Raw genomic sequence first — 17,835 nt, 5'->3', positions numbered from 1 at the left:
CGTAGTGCTCATCGTTCCAGACTTTGTCGAGGCCGTATTTATTAAAGAGCAATTGAACTTCATCAGCCATGCCCTCATCTGCGGTACTTCCAGCATCGTAGGACGCAAAAGCATCCCTCATCCTGCTAGGCGAAATTGCACTTGAGTCAAGTCATCGGACGCCAAGGGGCCTGCCACTGCAGGAAACCCCCTTTTGCACCTCCTGACCTGTTCCTCCGTGCAGGTGCTTTCTGGAGGACGTTACCTGATATCATCCTGGAAGGTTGCGCCTCTGAGCTTTTCTGACAGCATCTCTGCAAGGTCGTGGAAGTTGTGGACCGCCTCTGGCGATGGGGCCTCCGGCACACGAAGGCTGGGGCATTGTTCACACGGTGCGGTGCTGGGAGCTTCTTCGGGAAGTCCTGCCACCTCTCTCTGCTCAGGCGAACTCAGGTAGCCAATCAGGAACCCTGTTTGTGTGAACAGTTGGAAAGGGCGAGCGCTTTTGCAGAGGCAGGATTAGGGAAAATCTGGTTTCTCATCACAGGGGAACCATTGGGGTGGCGGCCAGTGACAAGCGGGGTCCCCCAGGGCTCTGTCCTGGACCCATCCTGTTCAATCTTTCCATCAGTGACATGGAAGGAGGGGTGAACAGTCTGCTGATCAAATTCGCAGACGATACTAAAACGGGGGCAGTGGCCAGAACTGAGAAGCAGGTACTCCGGATCTAAAAGGATCTGGACAGACTATGGAAGTGGGCAGGAGACAACAGGGTGGCGTTCAATGTGGATAAGTGCAAGGTCTTGCACTTGGGGCATAGGAATAGCTGTCATAAGTACAGGTTAGGTGATAAGTGGCTGGAGAGCAGCACTTGTGAAAGGGACCTCGGGGTGCTGGTTGACTGCAGGCTGAACATGAGCCAGCCGTGTGATGCAGTGGCCAAGAGGGCGAACGCCATCCTTGGCTGCATAGCCAGAAGTGTGGCTTCTAGATCAAGAGAGGTATTACTACCACTGTATACTACTCTGGTGTGCCTGCAACTGGAGTATTGTGCTCAGTTCTGGGCTCCACATTACAGGAAGGATATAGCCAGGTTGGAGTCAGTGCAGCGTGGGGCCACAAGGTTGGTGGCCGGTTTGCAGGGGAGGCCGAATGAGGCGAGGCTGAGGGAACTGGGGCTCTTCAGCCTGGAGGAGACCCCGAGGGACACTGTTGGTGATGTGTGAGGGGGTGTCATGTGGAGGTGGGTCAAAGCCTGTTTTCCCCTGCAGAAGAGAGCAGGACGCATTCCAATGGAGCAAAGCTCAGGGAACCAATGTTCAAGTTTGGACGCCAGGAAGTCCGTTAGGACCCATACAGCATGGAATGGGCTCCCACGGGGGGTCGTTGAGGCCCCATCGGTGCGGGTGTTCAAGGACAGGCTGGATGTGCACATGGTGGGCATGTCGCGAGCGGAGCCGGCTGGAGCCGGGGGTCAGACTAGATGGCCCGGGAGGTCCCTTCTGACTTGCTCTTTTTCTGTGTTTATCCACCTGGACAAGCCCCCAGAGGATGCCGGAAATTCTGGTTCTGTGCAGACCGTGCAGAGCTGCCCCCGTTGATGCCGCACGAGCTGGTTGCTCTTTTCAGGAGCAGAGGGAAGCAGGGCCCGTGCAGCCGGGCCTCACAGGGGCAGCCGGAAGCCAGGCTCTGTCCTGACCCATTTGGCCGTTCGAGGCATCCCAGAGAATCTGGATAGGGTTCCAGTCTAAAGTGTTTGTGTGTGTGTGTTGGGGGGGGGGGGGGGGGCATGCTCTGCAGGGGGGTCAGAAGCCAAAAAGCCCTGACGGGAGCCCCTTTGGCCCCAGCCATCGCCGCCGAGCACGTCAGCACTGGGGGAGCTGCGTTACCGAGAAGCAGGAGGGCCAGCGCCCCAGACGCCATGCAGCCGAGGTGGCGTCTCGTGATCCTCGGCTTCACCACTGGGGTCCAAAGGAGGTCACTCCCCATGTCCGTGCTTCCCTCCTCCTGCTCTTCGAACAGCTGCATCCGCTGACCATTTCCCTCTCCATCCAAGAGCTGAGCCATCACGTCCCAGTTCTGTGCAGGGGCTCCCCGACAGACTAGGCAGAAGAAAGGGGATCCGGATTTGAGCGCGCAACGCCCCTGCCTGCCTTCGCAGCTCAGGCCAGTTCACTCTCGCTGGGCCAGGGCTTAGATTTAACTGGCGTGTCTCTTAGAACTCTGTTGCACATTAAGCCCTCGAAGTGAAATTTGGGCGCATGCTTGGGGCCCAAGGCTGCACTTCCAGGTAAAATACCTGCTTGCTGCACCAGTTTGAGGGCTGCAAGGAAATAGGCAGGACTTGGCACCCCAGAGAAAGCTTTCCCAATATTCTGTGGGGTGGATGTCACTGACTGTTGGGTTCAGAGACTGATTTCAGTCCACAGCTGGCTGCAGAACTGGACTCGAAGGGTGCTTCTTGGAAGCAACGTCTCCGACTGGGGATGGGGATGAAGGGCACCTGGTTCATCCCTGGGCCCAGAGCTCCTCAGCATTTTATGCATACTTTGGATGAGGAGGGATATAGGGATGCTCATGCCAAAGTGGGTGGATCGCCGATACCCTGGCGGACAGAAGGAAGGTTCAAAGGGATCTTGGGGGCTTGCACCACCGGGCTGAAAACAGCAGAATGAAACTCAGTCGGGACAAATGCTTAACTCAGGGTGTTCAGAGATAGGCTGGCGCATGGCAGGCATGTCGTGGGCGGAGCCGGCTGGAGCCAGGGGTCAGACTAGATGGCCTGGGAGACCCCTTCCCACTCGCTCTGTTTCTATGTTTCTAATAAATTCCCCGTCCTATTAATAGGCTAGACTAAAGATGCCGTCCTATGAAGTTCAGAGAGCAAAACGGCCTGTAGCTCCCAGGATGCCCTGGCCAGTGGCGCTACGCCGGCAGTATTTTTGCTTTTTGTGTAAACTTGCAAGGATCAGACGCCACACATCGCAACTAGCTCCACAGGTGCCGTACCTAGGAAGACCGTCTTGGGCACAGAGGTTCTGAACAAGAAAGGGCCGTCCTGGCACCGGGTGCTCAGGGAATGTCTTGGTCGCACATTTTTGCTTCTGGTATTTGAGATACAGCATTCAAGGCCAAAGCGACGAGCGGGCCGACGTGCAGCTCAGGTGCTGACTATGGCTGGGAATGAGGCTGCCTCGGTGGGGCATGGGGAATGTCCCTCCTGTGTGTGCATTACACTTCCTCTTTAAAAGGGCAAAGGGAGAACAAGAGAGAGAGAGGCTGCTGAGTCCCAGTTCTTTTTCATGTCAGAGAAGAAGTGGCGAGCATATATCATGTTTGTGATTCCTTGCTCACAGCATTTTTCAGGGGCTATCCTTGAAACTGGCATCCTCCAGGGTCTCTCTGGTGCTTTGCAACCTTTCTCATGGGTCTTTTCCATCAAGGAAAGGGTGGTCGAATTTGGACATTTTGCTATGAGATGTTTCTGTGTTTGTGCAATTCTGTTACACTGCAGAGCTGCCTTGTGGTTTGAAACGGAACATACAGAAAGGAAAACCCCAGGAAAAAATGTCCGCAGGGGCGGATGTAATCCCGCGAATAACCCAGAAGCAGCAGGCTTGGAGAAGGGACCACATGGAGAGAAGCCCTGAGATTTAGAAGACGCAAATTCTGCTCCCCTCTCGCAATAAAGCTCCCCTGGCAACCTTGGGCCAGTCACTGGCTCTCAGCCTAACCTACCTCACAGGGTTGTTGTGGGGATAGAAATGGGGGGGGCATGGAAGTCCCCTTGGATTCCTTGCAAGAGGGGAAAAATGTAGCATCTAAGTGTGATCAATTCATCAACACCTTCCAAGGCCTTCAGTCTTCCCTGCACACCCAGTTCACCCGTTCCCTCACGCCCAGCACACACGGAAAGGGAGAAAACGGCCTATGGAGAGAAAGCCACCTCTCTTCCTCGGTTAAGCTGCTCACAAAGAGCCAACCCTTTCGCTGCCATAGCAGATGAGCAGTAGGATTTATTTCACTTCTGTGCTGCCCCGCAGCCGAACATCTCTGGGCGGTTCACAGCAGTCAAGTGACCTGCTGAGGTGGCGCAGGGAGCCTTCCAAGGGGCAACAGGCCTGCTCCTTCCAGGGGAATGCAAGAATGCCATGAGTGGAGCTGGGTGGAGCCGGGGGCAGACTAGATGACCCGGGAGGCCCCTTCTGACACGCTCAGTTTCCGTGTCTCTCTGTAACAGGCTGGACACCCGTCATCTGCTCAGGGGAGCCACCCCGACAGCATCTCAGTCTTGTCCGGATTGAGCGTCAGCCAGGCACAGCGCAGCACATCAGATGATGGAAAGGAGAGAGAGAGCTGCGTGCCACCAGTGTAGCGACGGCAGCGCTCCAAACCTCCGGACGACCCCGCTCAGAGGCATGTGGGCCTGGCAGCTGCACCCGGAAGGGTGTGCAAAATTCCCTATTGCACAGTTCTTTTCGTCTGGCACAGAATACAGCACCATTGCATGAAAATTCACCGACCCGTGTATACGATGTGCAAAATGCAAAATGGGAAGACGACGAATGCACTTAAAGACACGCAGTGCGAATCACGGGTGAGACTGCAGACAAAGTTGGTCCCACAATTCCTTTGGTGGAGGGGAACTGCTGTGACTCCGAGAGGAAGCAGCCTGGCAGTGTGTGTGGCAGGGCCTCATCCTCTGGGCGCTGCCAAGCACCAGGGTCCAGGGAGCCAAACCCGGGACTTCCAAGGGGCTTGTCACACATCCCTAATTCTCAGTGAGGGCAGAGCAGCGATTTGCATAAGGGGCGTGTGAGCTCAGCAGCCCTACTTTCGATTTCTAATTCACAGCAGCTGCTCACTGGGCTGAGATGTTCACTGAGCTCCCCCCCCCCCCATCCCTTTCGAGATCTGCCACTGCCAACTCACATTGCACCAGCCTGCCCTGGCGCTTGGGGTCTTTCTGCCCAGCGTGCGTTCCTTTATACTTCCCCCCTCTTGGGAGGATCCCTTTGCAGCGCCTCATGATCCCTTTTGGTTTTAACCACCCCGATCAGTTTGGTGCCATCGGCAAACTTCACCACGTTGCTGCTCACACCTAATTCCAGATCATTTATGAGTAAGTCGAAAAGCTTTGGTCCCGGCACTGAACCTCACTGGGAGGGATCACCGTCGATTTCCATCCTCTGCCTGCTGTTCTTCAGCCAGTTATGGACCCATAACAGGGTTCCCATGCCTGCGTTGGCAAGACTAGAGCCGCTGCTGAATTTTAAAGGCAACTCTCTCTCTCTCTCTATGCATTTGATGGTTGGCTCTCCTCCTTCCAGCGCCCCCTCTCCAGGACACGCACAGCTCAAGAGGAAGAGCGCTCCGCTCCCAAGGAAGGCTCCTTCTGGAGCACCGCTTCCCCTTCCACAGAATGACGCCCTCCTTCCCCGAGGCCTCATTGTCAGTGACAGCTGAGACGTCAGCCAAGGAGCTGGGACCTTGCAATCTGCCCTCTGGGGCCTGGCCAGCCAAACTCTGTTTGCTTCAGGTTTAGCTGCTACTTTGCAGTTTGCGCCTTCTGACCTTGTGGCTGGACTCGCCCGGTTGCTCAACACGCTTGTTTGCTTTGTCACGGGGGTTCCTCGCACTCAGAAAGCCAGCTCCCCCCATCTAGCACTAGGAGGGCTGCCCGAGCTGCCGCTGCAGCCTGTCTGATCGGACGCCCTCGCTGGAGCAGCAGGGGCGGCTGTGGCCGAACCAGCCTGGTTTGCCCTGCGTCCCAGTGCCTGGGAGAGGTCCCCCCTGGGAGTGGTCCCCCCTGGGAGTGGAGGCACTGAACCCGTGAACAGTGCACCATGGGATGCGGACCTCCTGCCTGGGCAAGGCTGTAGGGGCTGGATGGTCCTGCCAGGTTTTCCTCCAGGATTGAGTTCCCAGCTGTAGGTTTGTGAGGGGCACGTGCCTGGGGATGTGGGCCTCTTGCTGCACCCTGGTCTGGCTCCGGCGAATCCTCTGTCCGTTTCGGATCATTTCCTGGAGTAATTAGTACAGATTCCGGCATAGAAGGAGAGCAGTGGATAGAACTTACCTTCTCCTCGCCCAGTTGCTTATATGTGGGCTGTCCCTTTAGAGAGGAGAGCGTATCAAAAGAGGAAGAGGGAAGCGCTGCCTGCCCCTGAACAATGTCCAAAGCCCCAGAGTGCATTGCTCAGAATTTTAAAGCGACGGGGGAGCCCGTCACCGGCCAGCCACCCGGCCCGCCTTGGCCCTGAGCAGGGATAAGGAGCGAAACCGCAAGGCAGGGGCTGGCTTGAAGAGATGGGAGCCATGCCGACCGCGGGAGAGGCTTTTCCCTGCCAGAAAGACGCCTTCCGACGTCGCCCTGCGAGGCACGGGCTTCCTGCTTCTCCTGCTCGTTCCTGCTTCCAACTTGTCGGGCAAGACACACCAAGCGGTGGCGTTGCGGCGTCACCTGCCGGACACGGGAGGCCAAGGCACACGATTCGCCGTCTTCTCTTGCGATCTGCGGCTGATGCCCGCCTACCCCTTCCGAGCTACATCTACTGCTTCACGGCCCTTTCGGGCGAAAGACTTCGGCTACCGAGGCAGAGGAAAAGCTGGCTTAGGGCAAGCTGGGGCTGGCAGGACGTGCTTGTCTGCAGAAAGGCTTGGGATGCGTGGGTCCCGCTGCAGCAAGACGTCGGCCTCCTTCGTGGGAGCAGGGTGGCGCTTGCCAGCTGGCTGGAGTCGCCCGTCGGCACACTGTGCCCTCGGGACCCCTCACTCAAGGAATCCTGCAGGGCTTTCCCCACAATTGTCGTCCTCAGCGCCCCCCCGTCTATTAAGCAATGTATTGAATTGTCGTTGCTGTTAAGAGGAAAGTCGACCAAATTTTACATCTTGACACAATGGAGCAGAAAGAGCCTTGCGGATGGCTGGAAATCGCAGCTCTCCCACGGGGCTCCCTTGCCTTGGATACTTGAGTATCTTGAAATGTAAAGAGAAACCCCAGGGAGGCGGAAAAAAGCATTTTTTCTGCCCGGTCTGCAGGCACTTGATAGGAAGCCCCGTAAGCGGCAGAACCTTCTTCGCTTAGGGTTGGCAGATGGGGGCTCGTGTGGCCCCCGTGTTCTGTCGGTGGAGCAAAAGCGCAGGTCCACCTTCCCCACGAGCCAAGCATAGTCCTTCCTCCTGTTGCAGGTTCGCACCAGACTAACAATGGGGAAAAGTTTGCAAAAGGGGGGGGGGTTCAGGCCTGCCCTCAAAAACTATGAGAGTGCAGAGCGCGTGGGTTCTTACTGTCCAAACCCAGCCGCCCCCCCACCCCAGAACCAAGCACGAGCTGCCCTTGCGTATCCCCCTCCCCCCGCCAAATTGGAAGACTTGTCAAATAGGACAGGTTGGGGGAGGACATCTCTGTGCCAATAAGAGCATTCCTTTCGGAGGGCCTTCTCCCATGTGCTCTGCTAGCTGACCACAAGGTCCTCATGGTGGCATGCGTGGCCCAAAATCACAGTTTTGTGCTAGCTGCTCTCAGTGCGGCAGCAACTGGCCCGCCAGCACAGAAATTCGAGAAGAGGAACTCAGTAGCTCCACTGAAAGCATCTGGCTAACTTTGTTGTTAGTTGCAAAGCCGTGTCCGACCCATTGCGACCCCATGGACAACACTCCTCCAGGCCTTCCTGTCCTCCACCATCGCCCAGAGTCCACCCAAGCTCACGCTGACTGCTTCAGTGACTCCATCCAGCCACCTCATCCTCTGCCGTCCCCTCCTTCTTTTGCCATCAATTGTTCCCAGCATCAGGCTCTTCTCCAGGGAGTCCATCCGTCTCCTCAGGTGGCCAAAGCATTTGAGTTTCATCTTCAGCATCTGGCCTTCTAAAGCGCAGTCAGGGTTGATCTCCTCTAGGACTGACCGGTTTGATCGCCTTGCGGTCCAAGGCGATCTCCTCCAGCACCACAATTCAAAGGCCTCAGTTCTTCGGTGCTCAGCCTTCCTTATGGTCCAGCTTTCACAGCCATACATTGCAACTGGCTAAATTGAAAGGGAGCAAAACAGAAGAAAAACATAGTTGTGGGCATGTATTACCATCCACCCGGACAGAAAGAGGACAAGGATGCAACCTTTGAAAAGCAACTTGACGGCATTTCCAAGAATGATGTAGTCATCATGGGGGACTTCACTTTCCTTTAAGAGACAAATTCTGCCAAGGATGGCCCCTCCAAGGGATTCCTGAGATGTGTTGCCGACAACTTTCTCCAGCAGAAAGTAGAGGAAGGCATGAGAGGATCAGCTATCCTCGATTTAATACTAACAGGGACGGCTTGGGGGACAAAAGAAGCACCATGAGAGGTCTGGGGGAAAGTGACGACTTGAATGCTCAGTGATGGACACAGGGTAACTGGAGCCAAACAAGCAACCTGGACCTCAAGAAAGCCAACTGTAATGGACTTAGGAAAATGATAAACGAAATGCCATGGCAACACATCCTTAACGGGAAAGGTGTCCAAGGGGGATGGGAACTCTTGAAAAAGAAGATTCTCGAAGCACAACTACAAACAATTCCATCAAGAAGAGAGTGTAGAAGACAGCAGAGGAAGCCCACGTGGCTCCACAAAAGGTTAAGTGACAGCTTGAAAGAAAAAAAGAACATGTACAGGAAGTGGAAGCAGGGCCAGACCACGAAAGAAGAATATAAACAAATAGCAAGGAATTGCATCAGGAAGGTTAAAGCAGAAAATGAACTAAGAATAGCAAGGGATGCCAAGCACAACAAGAAAGTCCTCTTCAGATACATCCAGGACAAAAGACATGAGAAAGAGAAGGGTGTCCAGCGACTTAAAGTGGATGGCAGAGTGATAACCGATGACAAGGAAAAGGCAGAGGTGCTCAGTTTCTACTTCGCTTCAGTCTTCTTCCACAAGGAAATCTGCAATCAAGAGGAAGTGAGAGATGGCAGCCCAAGAAGGACAGAAAAATGGTCAAGGAACACCTGGGTGGAATCAACCCTTTCAGATCTCCAGGGCCTGATGAACTCCATCCCAGAGTCATTGAAGAGCTAGCGGAGGAACTCTCAGAGCCACTGGCTATTATCTTTGATAAATCTTGGAAAACTGGAGCACTGCCAGATTGACTGGAGAAGGGATAACATTGTCCCGGTCTTCCAAAAGGGGGAAAAAGAGGAACCTGGGAACTATAGACCAGTTCGTCTGACATCAATCCCTGGAAAAATCCTGGAGCAAATTATTTAAAAATCCATCTGCAAACATCTTGAAAAAAAATGCAGTGATTAACAGAAGCCAGCATGGATTTATCAAAAGTTAACTCCTGTCAGACTAATTTAATCTCATTGTTTGACTGGGTAACCTCCCAAATGGACAAAGGGAACACTGTGGACATAATCTACTGAAACTTTAGTAAAGCGTTTGACATAATGCCACACGACATTCTGATAAGCAAAACTGGACTAGATGGAAAAACTATTAGGTGGATCCAAAATTGGCTGCTAAATCGGTCACAAAGAGTGCTCATCAATGGCACCTTCTCAAAGTGGGTGGAGGCAACGAGTGGGGTGCCGCAGGATTCAGTCCTGGGCCCACTGCTCTTCAACATCTTTAATAATGATTTAGATGAGGAAGTACAAGGAAAGATAATCAAATTCACAGATGATACAAAACTGGAATAGCAAACACCCTAGAAGACAGAATGAAGATCCAAGGCAGTCTTGATCAACTTGAATGCTGGGCTGAAAGCAACAGAATGAAATTCGATAAGGACAAGTGCAAAGTCTTCCACCTAGAAAAAAAAAAAACCCAAATGCATCGATACAAGTTGGGGAATGCGTGGCTCACCAGAACTGAAAAAAGATCTTGGAGTAATTGTGGACAATTGCTAAACATGAGCCAACAGTGTGATGTAGCCTCCAAAAGGGCAAATGCTATTTTGGGATGCATTAACTGAAGTATTACTTCCAATTAATGAGAAGCAGTAGTTCTTCTATACTCCTCACTAGTCAGCCCTCACCTGGAGTACTGTGTCCAGTTCCGGGCACCAAGATTTAAGAAAGATGCAGGTAAATTAGAAAGGGTCCAGAGAAAGACAACAAAAATGATTCAGGGTTTGGAAACACTGCCCAAGAGGAGACTGAGAGAATTGGTCGTGTTCAGCCTTGAGAAGATGGGGGGAGGGGGATGATATCCCTCTATAAGTACCTCAAAGGTTGTCACAAAGAGGAAGGCTGAAATCTCTTCTTGCTGATGCCGGAGTGCAGGACACGGAATAATCCAGTCAAGTTGCGACAACCCAGGTACAGGCTGGGCATCAGGAAAAGCTTCCTCACTGTCAGAGCAATGCGATAGTGGGGCCAGCTGCCTGGAGAGCTGGGGGCTCTCCCACACCAGAGACATTCAAGGCAAAACTGGGCAGCCCTCTGGGTGGGATGGTGTGACTTGGTGTCCTGCAACAGCAGGGGTTGGACCCGATGGCCTTCATGGCCCCTTCCAACTCTACTATTCTGTGATTCTATCTTGAGATACCATCTGAACAGTTCGGCTACAGCTGAGGGAGAAACATATACTGCTCCCTAAAGTGGAGCTTCCTTTAGCCAGCAGTGTTTAGCTTGTGCCAATGATTGCACGATGTACCTATATAATTTTATAGTTATTGATTTGCTCACCATGCTCTGTCCAGACGCAGCCAAACCTTTGGCTGTCCTTAGCTTATGAAAGCATAGTTAGCTCAAAGGGCTCCTTGCACAGGAAGGCACATAGAAGGACCTGGCCTCTGGCAGCAGCCAACAAGGAAACTCCCTGGGAAACTCACGGGATGATGCCAGAAAAGAGGGTTCTCTCTGGCCCAGTTACGTGTTAGATCTTTTCGTGATTTTACCCATAGAAGTTATTCCAAATGATTTGAACATCAAAGTAAAATGAAAAAAAAAATAGCTGTGGCAAATTAGCCTGAAAGCATAAATTTCTGGAGATGGACAGGTCATAGCAGAGAGCTCTGACAAAAGCTGATCCACTGGAGAAGGAAATGGCAACTCACTCCAGTATCCTTGCCATGAAAACCCCATCGACAGTACCAAAGGGCAAAATAATGACGCCGGAAGACGAGCCCCTCAGGTCGGAAGGTTTCCAATGTGCCACTGGGGAAGAGCGGAGGGCTAGTACTAGTAGCGCCAGAAAGAATGAAGCGACTGGGTCAAAGCCGAAAAGACACTCAGTTGCTGATGTATCTGGTGGTGAAAGGAGAGTCCGATGCTGTAAAGATCTAAGATCTATGAATAAAGGCAAGCTGGATGTGGTCAAACAAGAGATGACAAGACTGAACATCGACATCTTAGGAATCAGTGAACTAAAATGGACAGGAATGGGTGCATTTAATTCAGATGACCATCTGGTATACTACTGCAGGCAAGAATCCCTCAGAAGAAATGGAGTAGCCTTCATGGTCAATAGAAGAGTAGGAAAAGCAATACTGGGATATAATCTCCAAAATGACGGAATTATCTCAGTTCAAATCCAAGGCAAACCATTCAACATCACAGTAGTCCAAGTCTATGCCCCAACTACTGATGCTGAAGAGGCTGAAGTTGACTGGCTCTATGAAGGCCTACAACACCTTCTAGAATTAACACCAAAAAATGATGTCCTTACCATCATGGGGGATTGGAATGGTAAAGTAGGAAGCCAAAAAATAACCGGAATAACAGGCAGGTTTGGCCTTGGGAGTACAAAATGAAGCAGGGCACAGGCTGGTAGAATTTTGTCGAGAATACGATGGTCATAGCAAACACTCTTTTCAAACAACCAAAGAGACGACTCTACACAGGGACATCATCAGATGGTCAACACAGAAACCAGATTGACTACGTGCTCTGCAGCCAAAGAAGGAGCAGCTCTATACAGTCAGTAAAAACAAGACCAGGAGCTGACTGTGGCTCAGATCATGAGCTTCTTGTTGCAAAATTTAGGCTTAAATTGAAGAAAGTAGGGAAAAGCACCAGGCCAGTCAGGTATGACCTAAATCATATCCCTGATGAATATACAGTAGAGGTGACAAAGAGATGTAAGGAATTAGATCTGATAGACAGAGTGCCTGAAGAACTATAGAAGGAGGTTCGCAACATTGTACAAGAGGTAGCAACTAAAACCATCCCAAAGAAAAAGAAATGTAAGAAAGCAAAATGGCTGAGGAAGCTTTACAAATAGCAGCGGAATGAAGGGAAGTGAAAGGCAAGGGAGAAAGAGATACACCCAACTGGATGCAGAATTCCAGAGAACAGTTAGAAGAGATAAGAAGGCCTTCTTGACTGAACAGTGCAAAGAAATAGAAGAAAACGATAGAATAGGGAGGATCAGAGATCTCTTCAAGAAAATTGGAGATATGAAGGGAACGCTTCATGTAAAGATGGGCATGATAAAGGACCAAAATGGCAGGGACCTAACAGAGGCAGAAGCGATTAAGAAGAGGTGGCAAGATTACACAGAAGAACTATACAAGAAAGAGCTTAACGTCCCTGACAACCACGATGGGGTGGTCACTGACCTCGAGCCAGAAATCCTGGAATGTGAAGTCAAATGGGCCTTAGGAAGTCTGAGCAACAACAAAGCTAGTGGAGGTGACAGTATTCCAGCTGAGCTATTCAAAATCCTAAAATATTATGCAGTAAAAGTGCTACACTCAATATGCCAGCAAATTTGGAAAACTCAACAGTGGCCACAGGATTGGAAAAGGTCAGTTTACATTCCGATCCCAAAGAAGGGCAATGCCAAAGAATGTTCAAACTACCGCACCATTGCACTCATTTCACATGCTAGCAAAGTTATGCTCAAAATCCTACAAGCTAGGCTCCAGCAATATGTGGACCGAGAACTACCAGAAGTATAAGCAGGGTTTCAAAGAGGCAGAGAAACTAGAGATTAAATTGCCAACATGGAGAAAGCTAGGGAGTTCCAGGAAAACATCTACTTCTGCTTCATTGACTATGCTAAAGCCTTTGATTGTGTGGATCGTAACAAATTGTGGCAAGTTGTTAAACCGATGGGAGTACCAGACCACCTGATTTGTCTCTTGAGAAACCTGTAAGTGGGTCAAGAAGCAACAGGGAGAACTGGACACAGAACCACTGATTGGTTCATAATTGAGAAAGGAGTTCGGCAAGGCTATATACTGTCGCCCTGCCTATTTAACTTATATGCAGAGCACATGATGAGAAAGGCAGGGCTAGATGAATCACCAGTTGGAATTAAGATTGCCGGGAGAAATATGAACAACTTCAGATATGCAGAGAATACCACTCTCATGGCAGAAAATGAAGAGGAACTAAAGAGCCTCTTGATGCAGGTGAAGGAGGAAAGCGCAAAAGTTGGCTTGAAACTCAACATTAAGAAAACTAAGATCATGGCATCCGACCCTATCACTTCTTGGCAAATAGATGGGGAAGAAATTGCGGTGATGACAGATTTTATTTTCCTGGGCTCCAAGGTCACCACAGACGGGGACTACAGCCAAGAAATTAAAAGACACTTACTCCTTGGAAGGAAAGCTATGGCAAATCTAGACAGCATACTAAAAAACAGAGACATCACCCTGCCAACAAAAGTGCATATAGTCAAGGCGATGGTTTTCCCAGCTGCAATGTATGTCTGTGAAAGCTGGACCATAAGGAAGGCTGAGCGCCGAAGGATTGAGGCCTTTGAATTGTGGTGCTGGAGGGGACCCTGCGAGTCCCTTGGACTGCAAGGAAATAAAACCAGTCAGTCTTAGAGGAGATCAACCCTGACTGCTCTTTAGAAGGCTGAATACTGAAGATGAAACTCAAATACTTTGGCCACCTGAGGAGGAGGGAGGACTCCCTGGAGAAGAGCCTGATGCTGGGAACAATTGATGGCAAAAGGAGGAGGGGGCGGCAGAGGATGAGGTGGCTGGAGTCACTGAAGCAGTCGGTGTTTGCTTAAGTGGACTCTGGGGGATGGTGGAGGACAGGAAGGCCTGGAGGAGTGTTGTCCATGAGGTTGCGATGGGTGGGACACGACTTCACAACTAGCAACAACATGGAATTGAAGAGTGCTTCTCAGTAGCAGCTTCTCATTCTGGAGGGAATGAGAAGGTTCATTCCTGGGCTCAGTGCTCCTCATTTTTATTCATGTTTTGGATGAGGGGTGGGAATGCTCATCAAATTTGTGGACCACACAAAAATGGGAGGGACAGCCACTACCCTGGAAGACAGAAAGAAGATTCAAGGTGATCTTTTTGTTGGGCTGCCCCTCTCAGCTGGGATAGCCATGTGCCTGGGTAGTGCCGCATCTATTGCTGGGAACCCCCAGTATTTAACCTGTGTGGCCTGTCCATCCCTAAGCAAGGGGTGAGTAGATTTACAGGCATGGTCGGGACGAGGCACCCCTGGGCGTACTGCCTGCATAGGAGGCATCTGCAAGCGCTCTCTGCTGCACTGCATTCCAAGAAAGTTTTCGTGCAAAAGTGCCACGGGAACAGAGCAGGGTCGTGGAGCCCTGTTTGGGCACCTGTCCATATTGCTTAATGAGCCACACCTGAGAGGCAGCCAAGCTTTCACTTTTCTTTATTAGTCAGTCGAGTCCTGCAATTTTTGTCCAATCAACCACTACACCAAAACAGCAATCCCCAATTCTAATTAAAGTTGCGGCACTACGGCACAAACACATGAACTCCAGAGGTTTGTGAAAGTCAAAATCAGTCCATACATTTTAGCAAATACACAATATATGCTTTTATTACCCATCCGAGGCACATGCACTATGGAAAGAACACCCAGTAAGATTACTGTGAAGATGCGGCATGTACGTGCCATGTGAAATAGTACCATGCATGGAAAAGTAACTCAGCTAGACAGCAGGTTTGAGAAGCATCTAAACTGACTTACTGGTAGAGGGGAGCTTAAAGGGCTAGCTTTTAAAGTGCTCAAGGGGCTAGTCTCCCCAGCTCAACGCACCACTCAAATTTGGAAATCTTCCATTAAGCAGCTGCACTCAAGGCAGTCTTCGAATCAGTACTTCACGGCCATGCATGCATGGAAGAGACCCATCTACGGAGAGAGCCAGAACATAGCACCTCTGTTGAAGTGTACCTTAACAAAAAAAGGTATCCATCTGATTCCAGGTAAGGGTAGAGCAGCGGACGAGCACTCTAGACTGCCTGACTTCGGCCCTCTGTGAACCAATTCCCAAGATCCCCCCGGTTCAGCCTAGTGATTCATTAGTCAAAAGCAAAACCTACATATACACACATTCAAATCATCATCCAGCCATTGTGAATTCAGTAGAAGTTCTTGCAGAAGGAGAGAGAAGAGGGTCAGGATGCATTAAGACTCGAAGGAAGCCTACTGCTCTTCAAGGGCGAGGGAGAGTTCTGGGCCATGCACCACTGGCAGCAGCAGCCAGCGACCCTGCGAGCTTTGCTCGCAGCGCACGGCTGCTCAGCTCACACAGCCAGTGAGAAGGGAGGCCAGACTCAGGAAGACAATCGCAGAAGTTCAAATATACAGGTTAGATACTAACGACCATGCTCTACAGATTTCATTGCGTGGCGAGCACTTACAAAAAAACTATGGGAAACACTGTCCCCGATAATTAAGACACCCTTAGTGCAACATATGGGGGTCACTGCCCCCGATACAACACTGTGGTAGGCAAAAACTACCTTGTTCTTTAACATTATGGGAGACACTGCCCCCGATAATGTGGCCCAAGTTCTCATGATACATCATAGTACTGGAAGTTTTACACAACAGCTGCCGCGACTGTGCATTCAAGCACAGCCTGGCATGGGCCTGCGATGGCTTGCTCCAGACTAACCTTAAGAAACGCGGCTGAAGGCGGACCCAAGAAGTGGTGCCCGTCAGCGCTTCGCGTGGGCGGGCGCCACCGTCGAGCTCCCAGTGAAGCAAAGCAGCACTGTGGCTCCGGCCCTGAGGAGACAAGCCCAGCAGCTTCCTCAGATCGGTCAGAGAAGGTGCTGCTGCTTTGCAGTTGCTGTGCCCAACAGCAGCACTCCCCAGGATTCCCTTTCGCCTGCCAGAACAGCGTTCCCCCAGGAGGGGAACACGTGTCCTCGTGCAACCGGGGCTGTTGATGCAAGCCGCTGGGAAACCGATGGCAAAAGTTCCAGTTATCATGGTTGGATTGTACTAGCAGATGCTGCTTTTTTATAAAAAACGACAGTATAACTGTCATAATTATGGAAGTCACTGCTTCCGATAATTATCTTCTGTAGAAAACAAATACCATTTATAGTGAACACTGTCACTGATAAATAAATAATAAATACCTCAACATCACAATGCAGGCAGAGTCGGCCTCTCCTGAAAGCACTCCACATTTTGCTAGCAGAGAGAGAAGCCACGGTTCCTGAAGGGCCTCAGAGCAAGGGGTCAAGTGCCACAAGCCCCTCTCTGAGCAGGAATGCTCGTTTTAGTTTTTAAATAGTACCACAGAACTACACACAGTCCTGTCGTCAGGAATCGTGTCTTTGGCATGGCCTTCCTGAGTAAGGAGAGGGGCAGTCGCAGGAGAGGTCCAGAAAGGCTTTCTCCGTTCTCTTGCAAAGGCAGGAGAAGCAGCTCTCAGCCCACGCTGGATCTGCCCATGGGCAAACGGCATTCATTCTACGCCAGGGGCTGGCGGGCTTGAGATCTGGTACTCAAGAGACAGATAGTTCTAACAAGAGCAGAGGGGAGATTCGGGCTCAGCTTCTGCCATCAAAAAACATGCCGCAAATTAAGTATCTTTTCCTCTCCACTATAGCAGAGCTTGGGAACAACTTGAATGATGGCTGGCTGTATGCTCTCCATGTTAGAGGCATTGGTTTGCTCACTCTGAAACAGCCCTCTTGCTGACTTTAGGACAGAACATAAAAAGTGGAGTCTACATTTAGCTAAATTCATGTCAGGACACTCACGGATTTGATTTAATTTTCAATTCTGGAAATTTGAAAATTGCTTCAATTTTTGTCTGGGCTTCTGGAAACCCTCTGAATGGCTAAGGGGACTTTGTGGTGTGCTGCTATGTAGGAGGAAAGGTCCCCTGTGGCGGCGCCCCTGAAGCGCTCGGCCACCTCAGAACTCATTGTCTATGTTCCAGATGTCCCCCGAGAGGGCATTGGCAGCCCCCTGGATGATCCACGTGGCCAGGGCCAGCTGGTTCCTGAACAGGGTCTCGTTGAAGGCGTCTGGCTTGGTTCTCCGGAGGCGGAGGTGGTCCACCAGCGCTTGCAGAGTGTGGGGGCCGGAACCAAAGAAGACGTGGCGGAAGGGGACGTCCGTGGGAGAGACATACGGGGAGAGGAAGTGGTACTCCACCTGAGAGGAGAGGAGAGGAGAGGAGAGATGGACATAGGCACCCACCCCCGAGAACATGCCTTTGGGCAAGGCAACACAGCTCTGTGTTGAAGGGGCAACCAGAACCCCCAGGAGCAGCCAGCGAAGACCGAGCACGAGCACCTGACCAGCTCAGGTGTGAGGGGCCCTGGAGAGCTTTCTGGGCAAAGGCCCAGTTCCTTCGAGGCTGTGGGGGAGTGGGGGGCTTGGGTCAATCCAGCTTCACTCAGATCAGTGAGTCCTCCCACACGGGCCTCTTTATGGCCCAGGAGGGAGGCAGGGAGGGAGGGGAAAAAAAGACGACGACTCACCTTCATGATCCGGTCATTCAGCTCACGACAAGCAAGCTTGTTGTCCAGGTCAGTGTTCCCGAAATCTTCCGTCAGGCCAGTGACGGCTCGAGTGAAATCTCCACGGGCCCCAAAAAGCCACTGGAGGTCCAAGCCCAGGCTCTGCAAGCAAGAAAAGGCAGAGCCTCAGCATTAGCAGCAAGCAGGGATGGCCCTGG

General features: G+C 51.4%; 2 protein-coding genes across 2 annotated transcripts in view; both read right to left on the bottom strand.

The window, feature by feature from the left end:
• Nucleotides 1–11,018, bottom strand: part of LOC123036773 (transferrin receptor protein 1-like) — a gene marked incomplete at its 5' end in the record, with an annotated part of 20,285 nt that extends 9,267 nt beyond the window's left edge. The window contains one exon of the mRNA XM_044456206.1: nucleotides 11,014–11,018. Within this exon, the coding sequence (XP_044312141.1) occupies nucleotides 11,014–11,018 (5 nt within the window). The remainder of the gene's footprint in view (nucleotides 1–11,013) is intronic.
• Nucleotides 11,019–14,538: 3,520 nt separating this feature from the next.
• Nucleotides 14,539–17,801, bottom strand: LOC123036772 (transferrin receptor protein 1-like). Its single transcript, XM_044456205.1, has 2 exons — nucleotides 17,639–17,801; nucleotides 14,539–17,309 (listed from the first exon to the last, which is right to left on the bottom strand). The coding sequence occupies exons 1-2, from the start codon at nucleotides 17,642–17,644 to the stop codon at nucleotides 17,067–17,069; spliced, it is 249 nt and encodes an 82-aa protein (XP_044312140.1). The 5' UTR covers nucleotides 17,645–17,801; the 3' UTR covers nucleotides 14,539–17,066.
• Nucleotides 17,802–17,835: the final 34 nt, after the last annotated feature.

Source organism: Varanus komodoensis, unplaced genomic scaffold (assembly GCF_004798865.1).
Source record: "Varanus komodoensis strain SLA01 unplaced genomic scaffold, ASM479886v1 scaffold82, whole genome shotgun sequence".
In the NCBI taxonomy this organism is placed as follows: Eukaryota; Metazoa; Chordata; class Lepidosauria; order Squamata; family Varanidae; genus Varanus; species Varanus komodoensis.
This window is presented reverse-complemented; position numbering and strand designations above follow the sequence as displayed.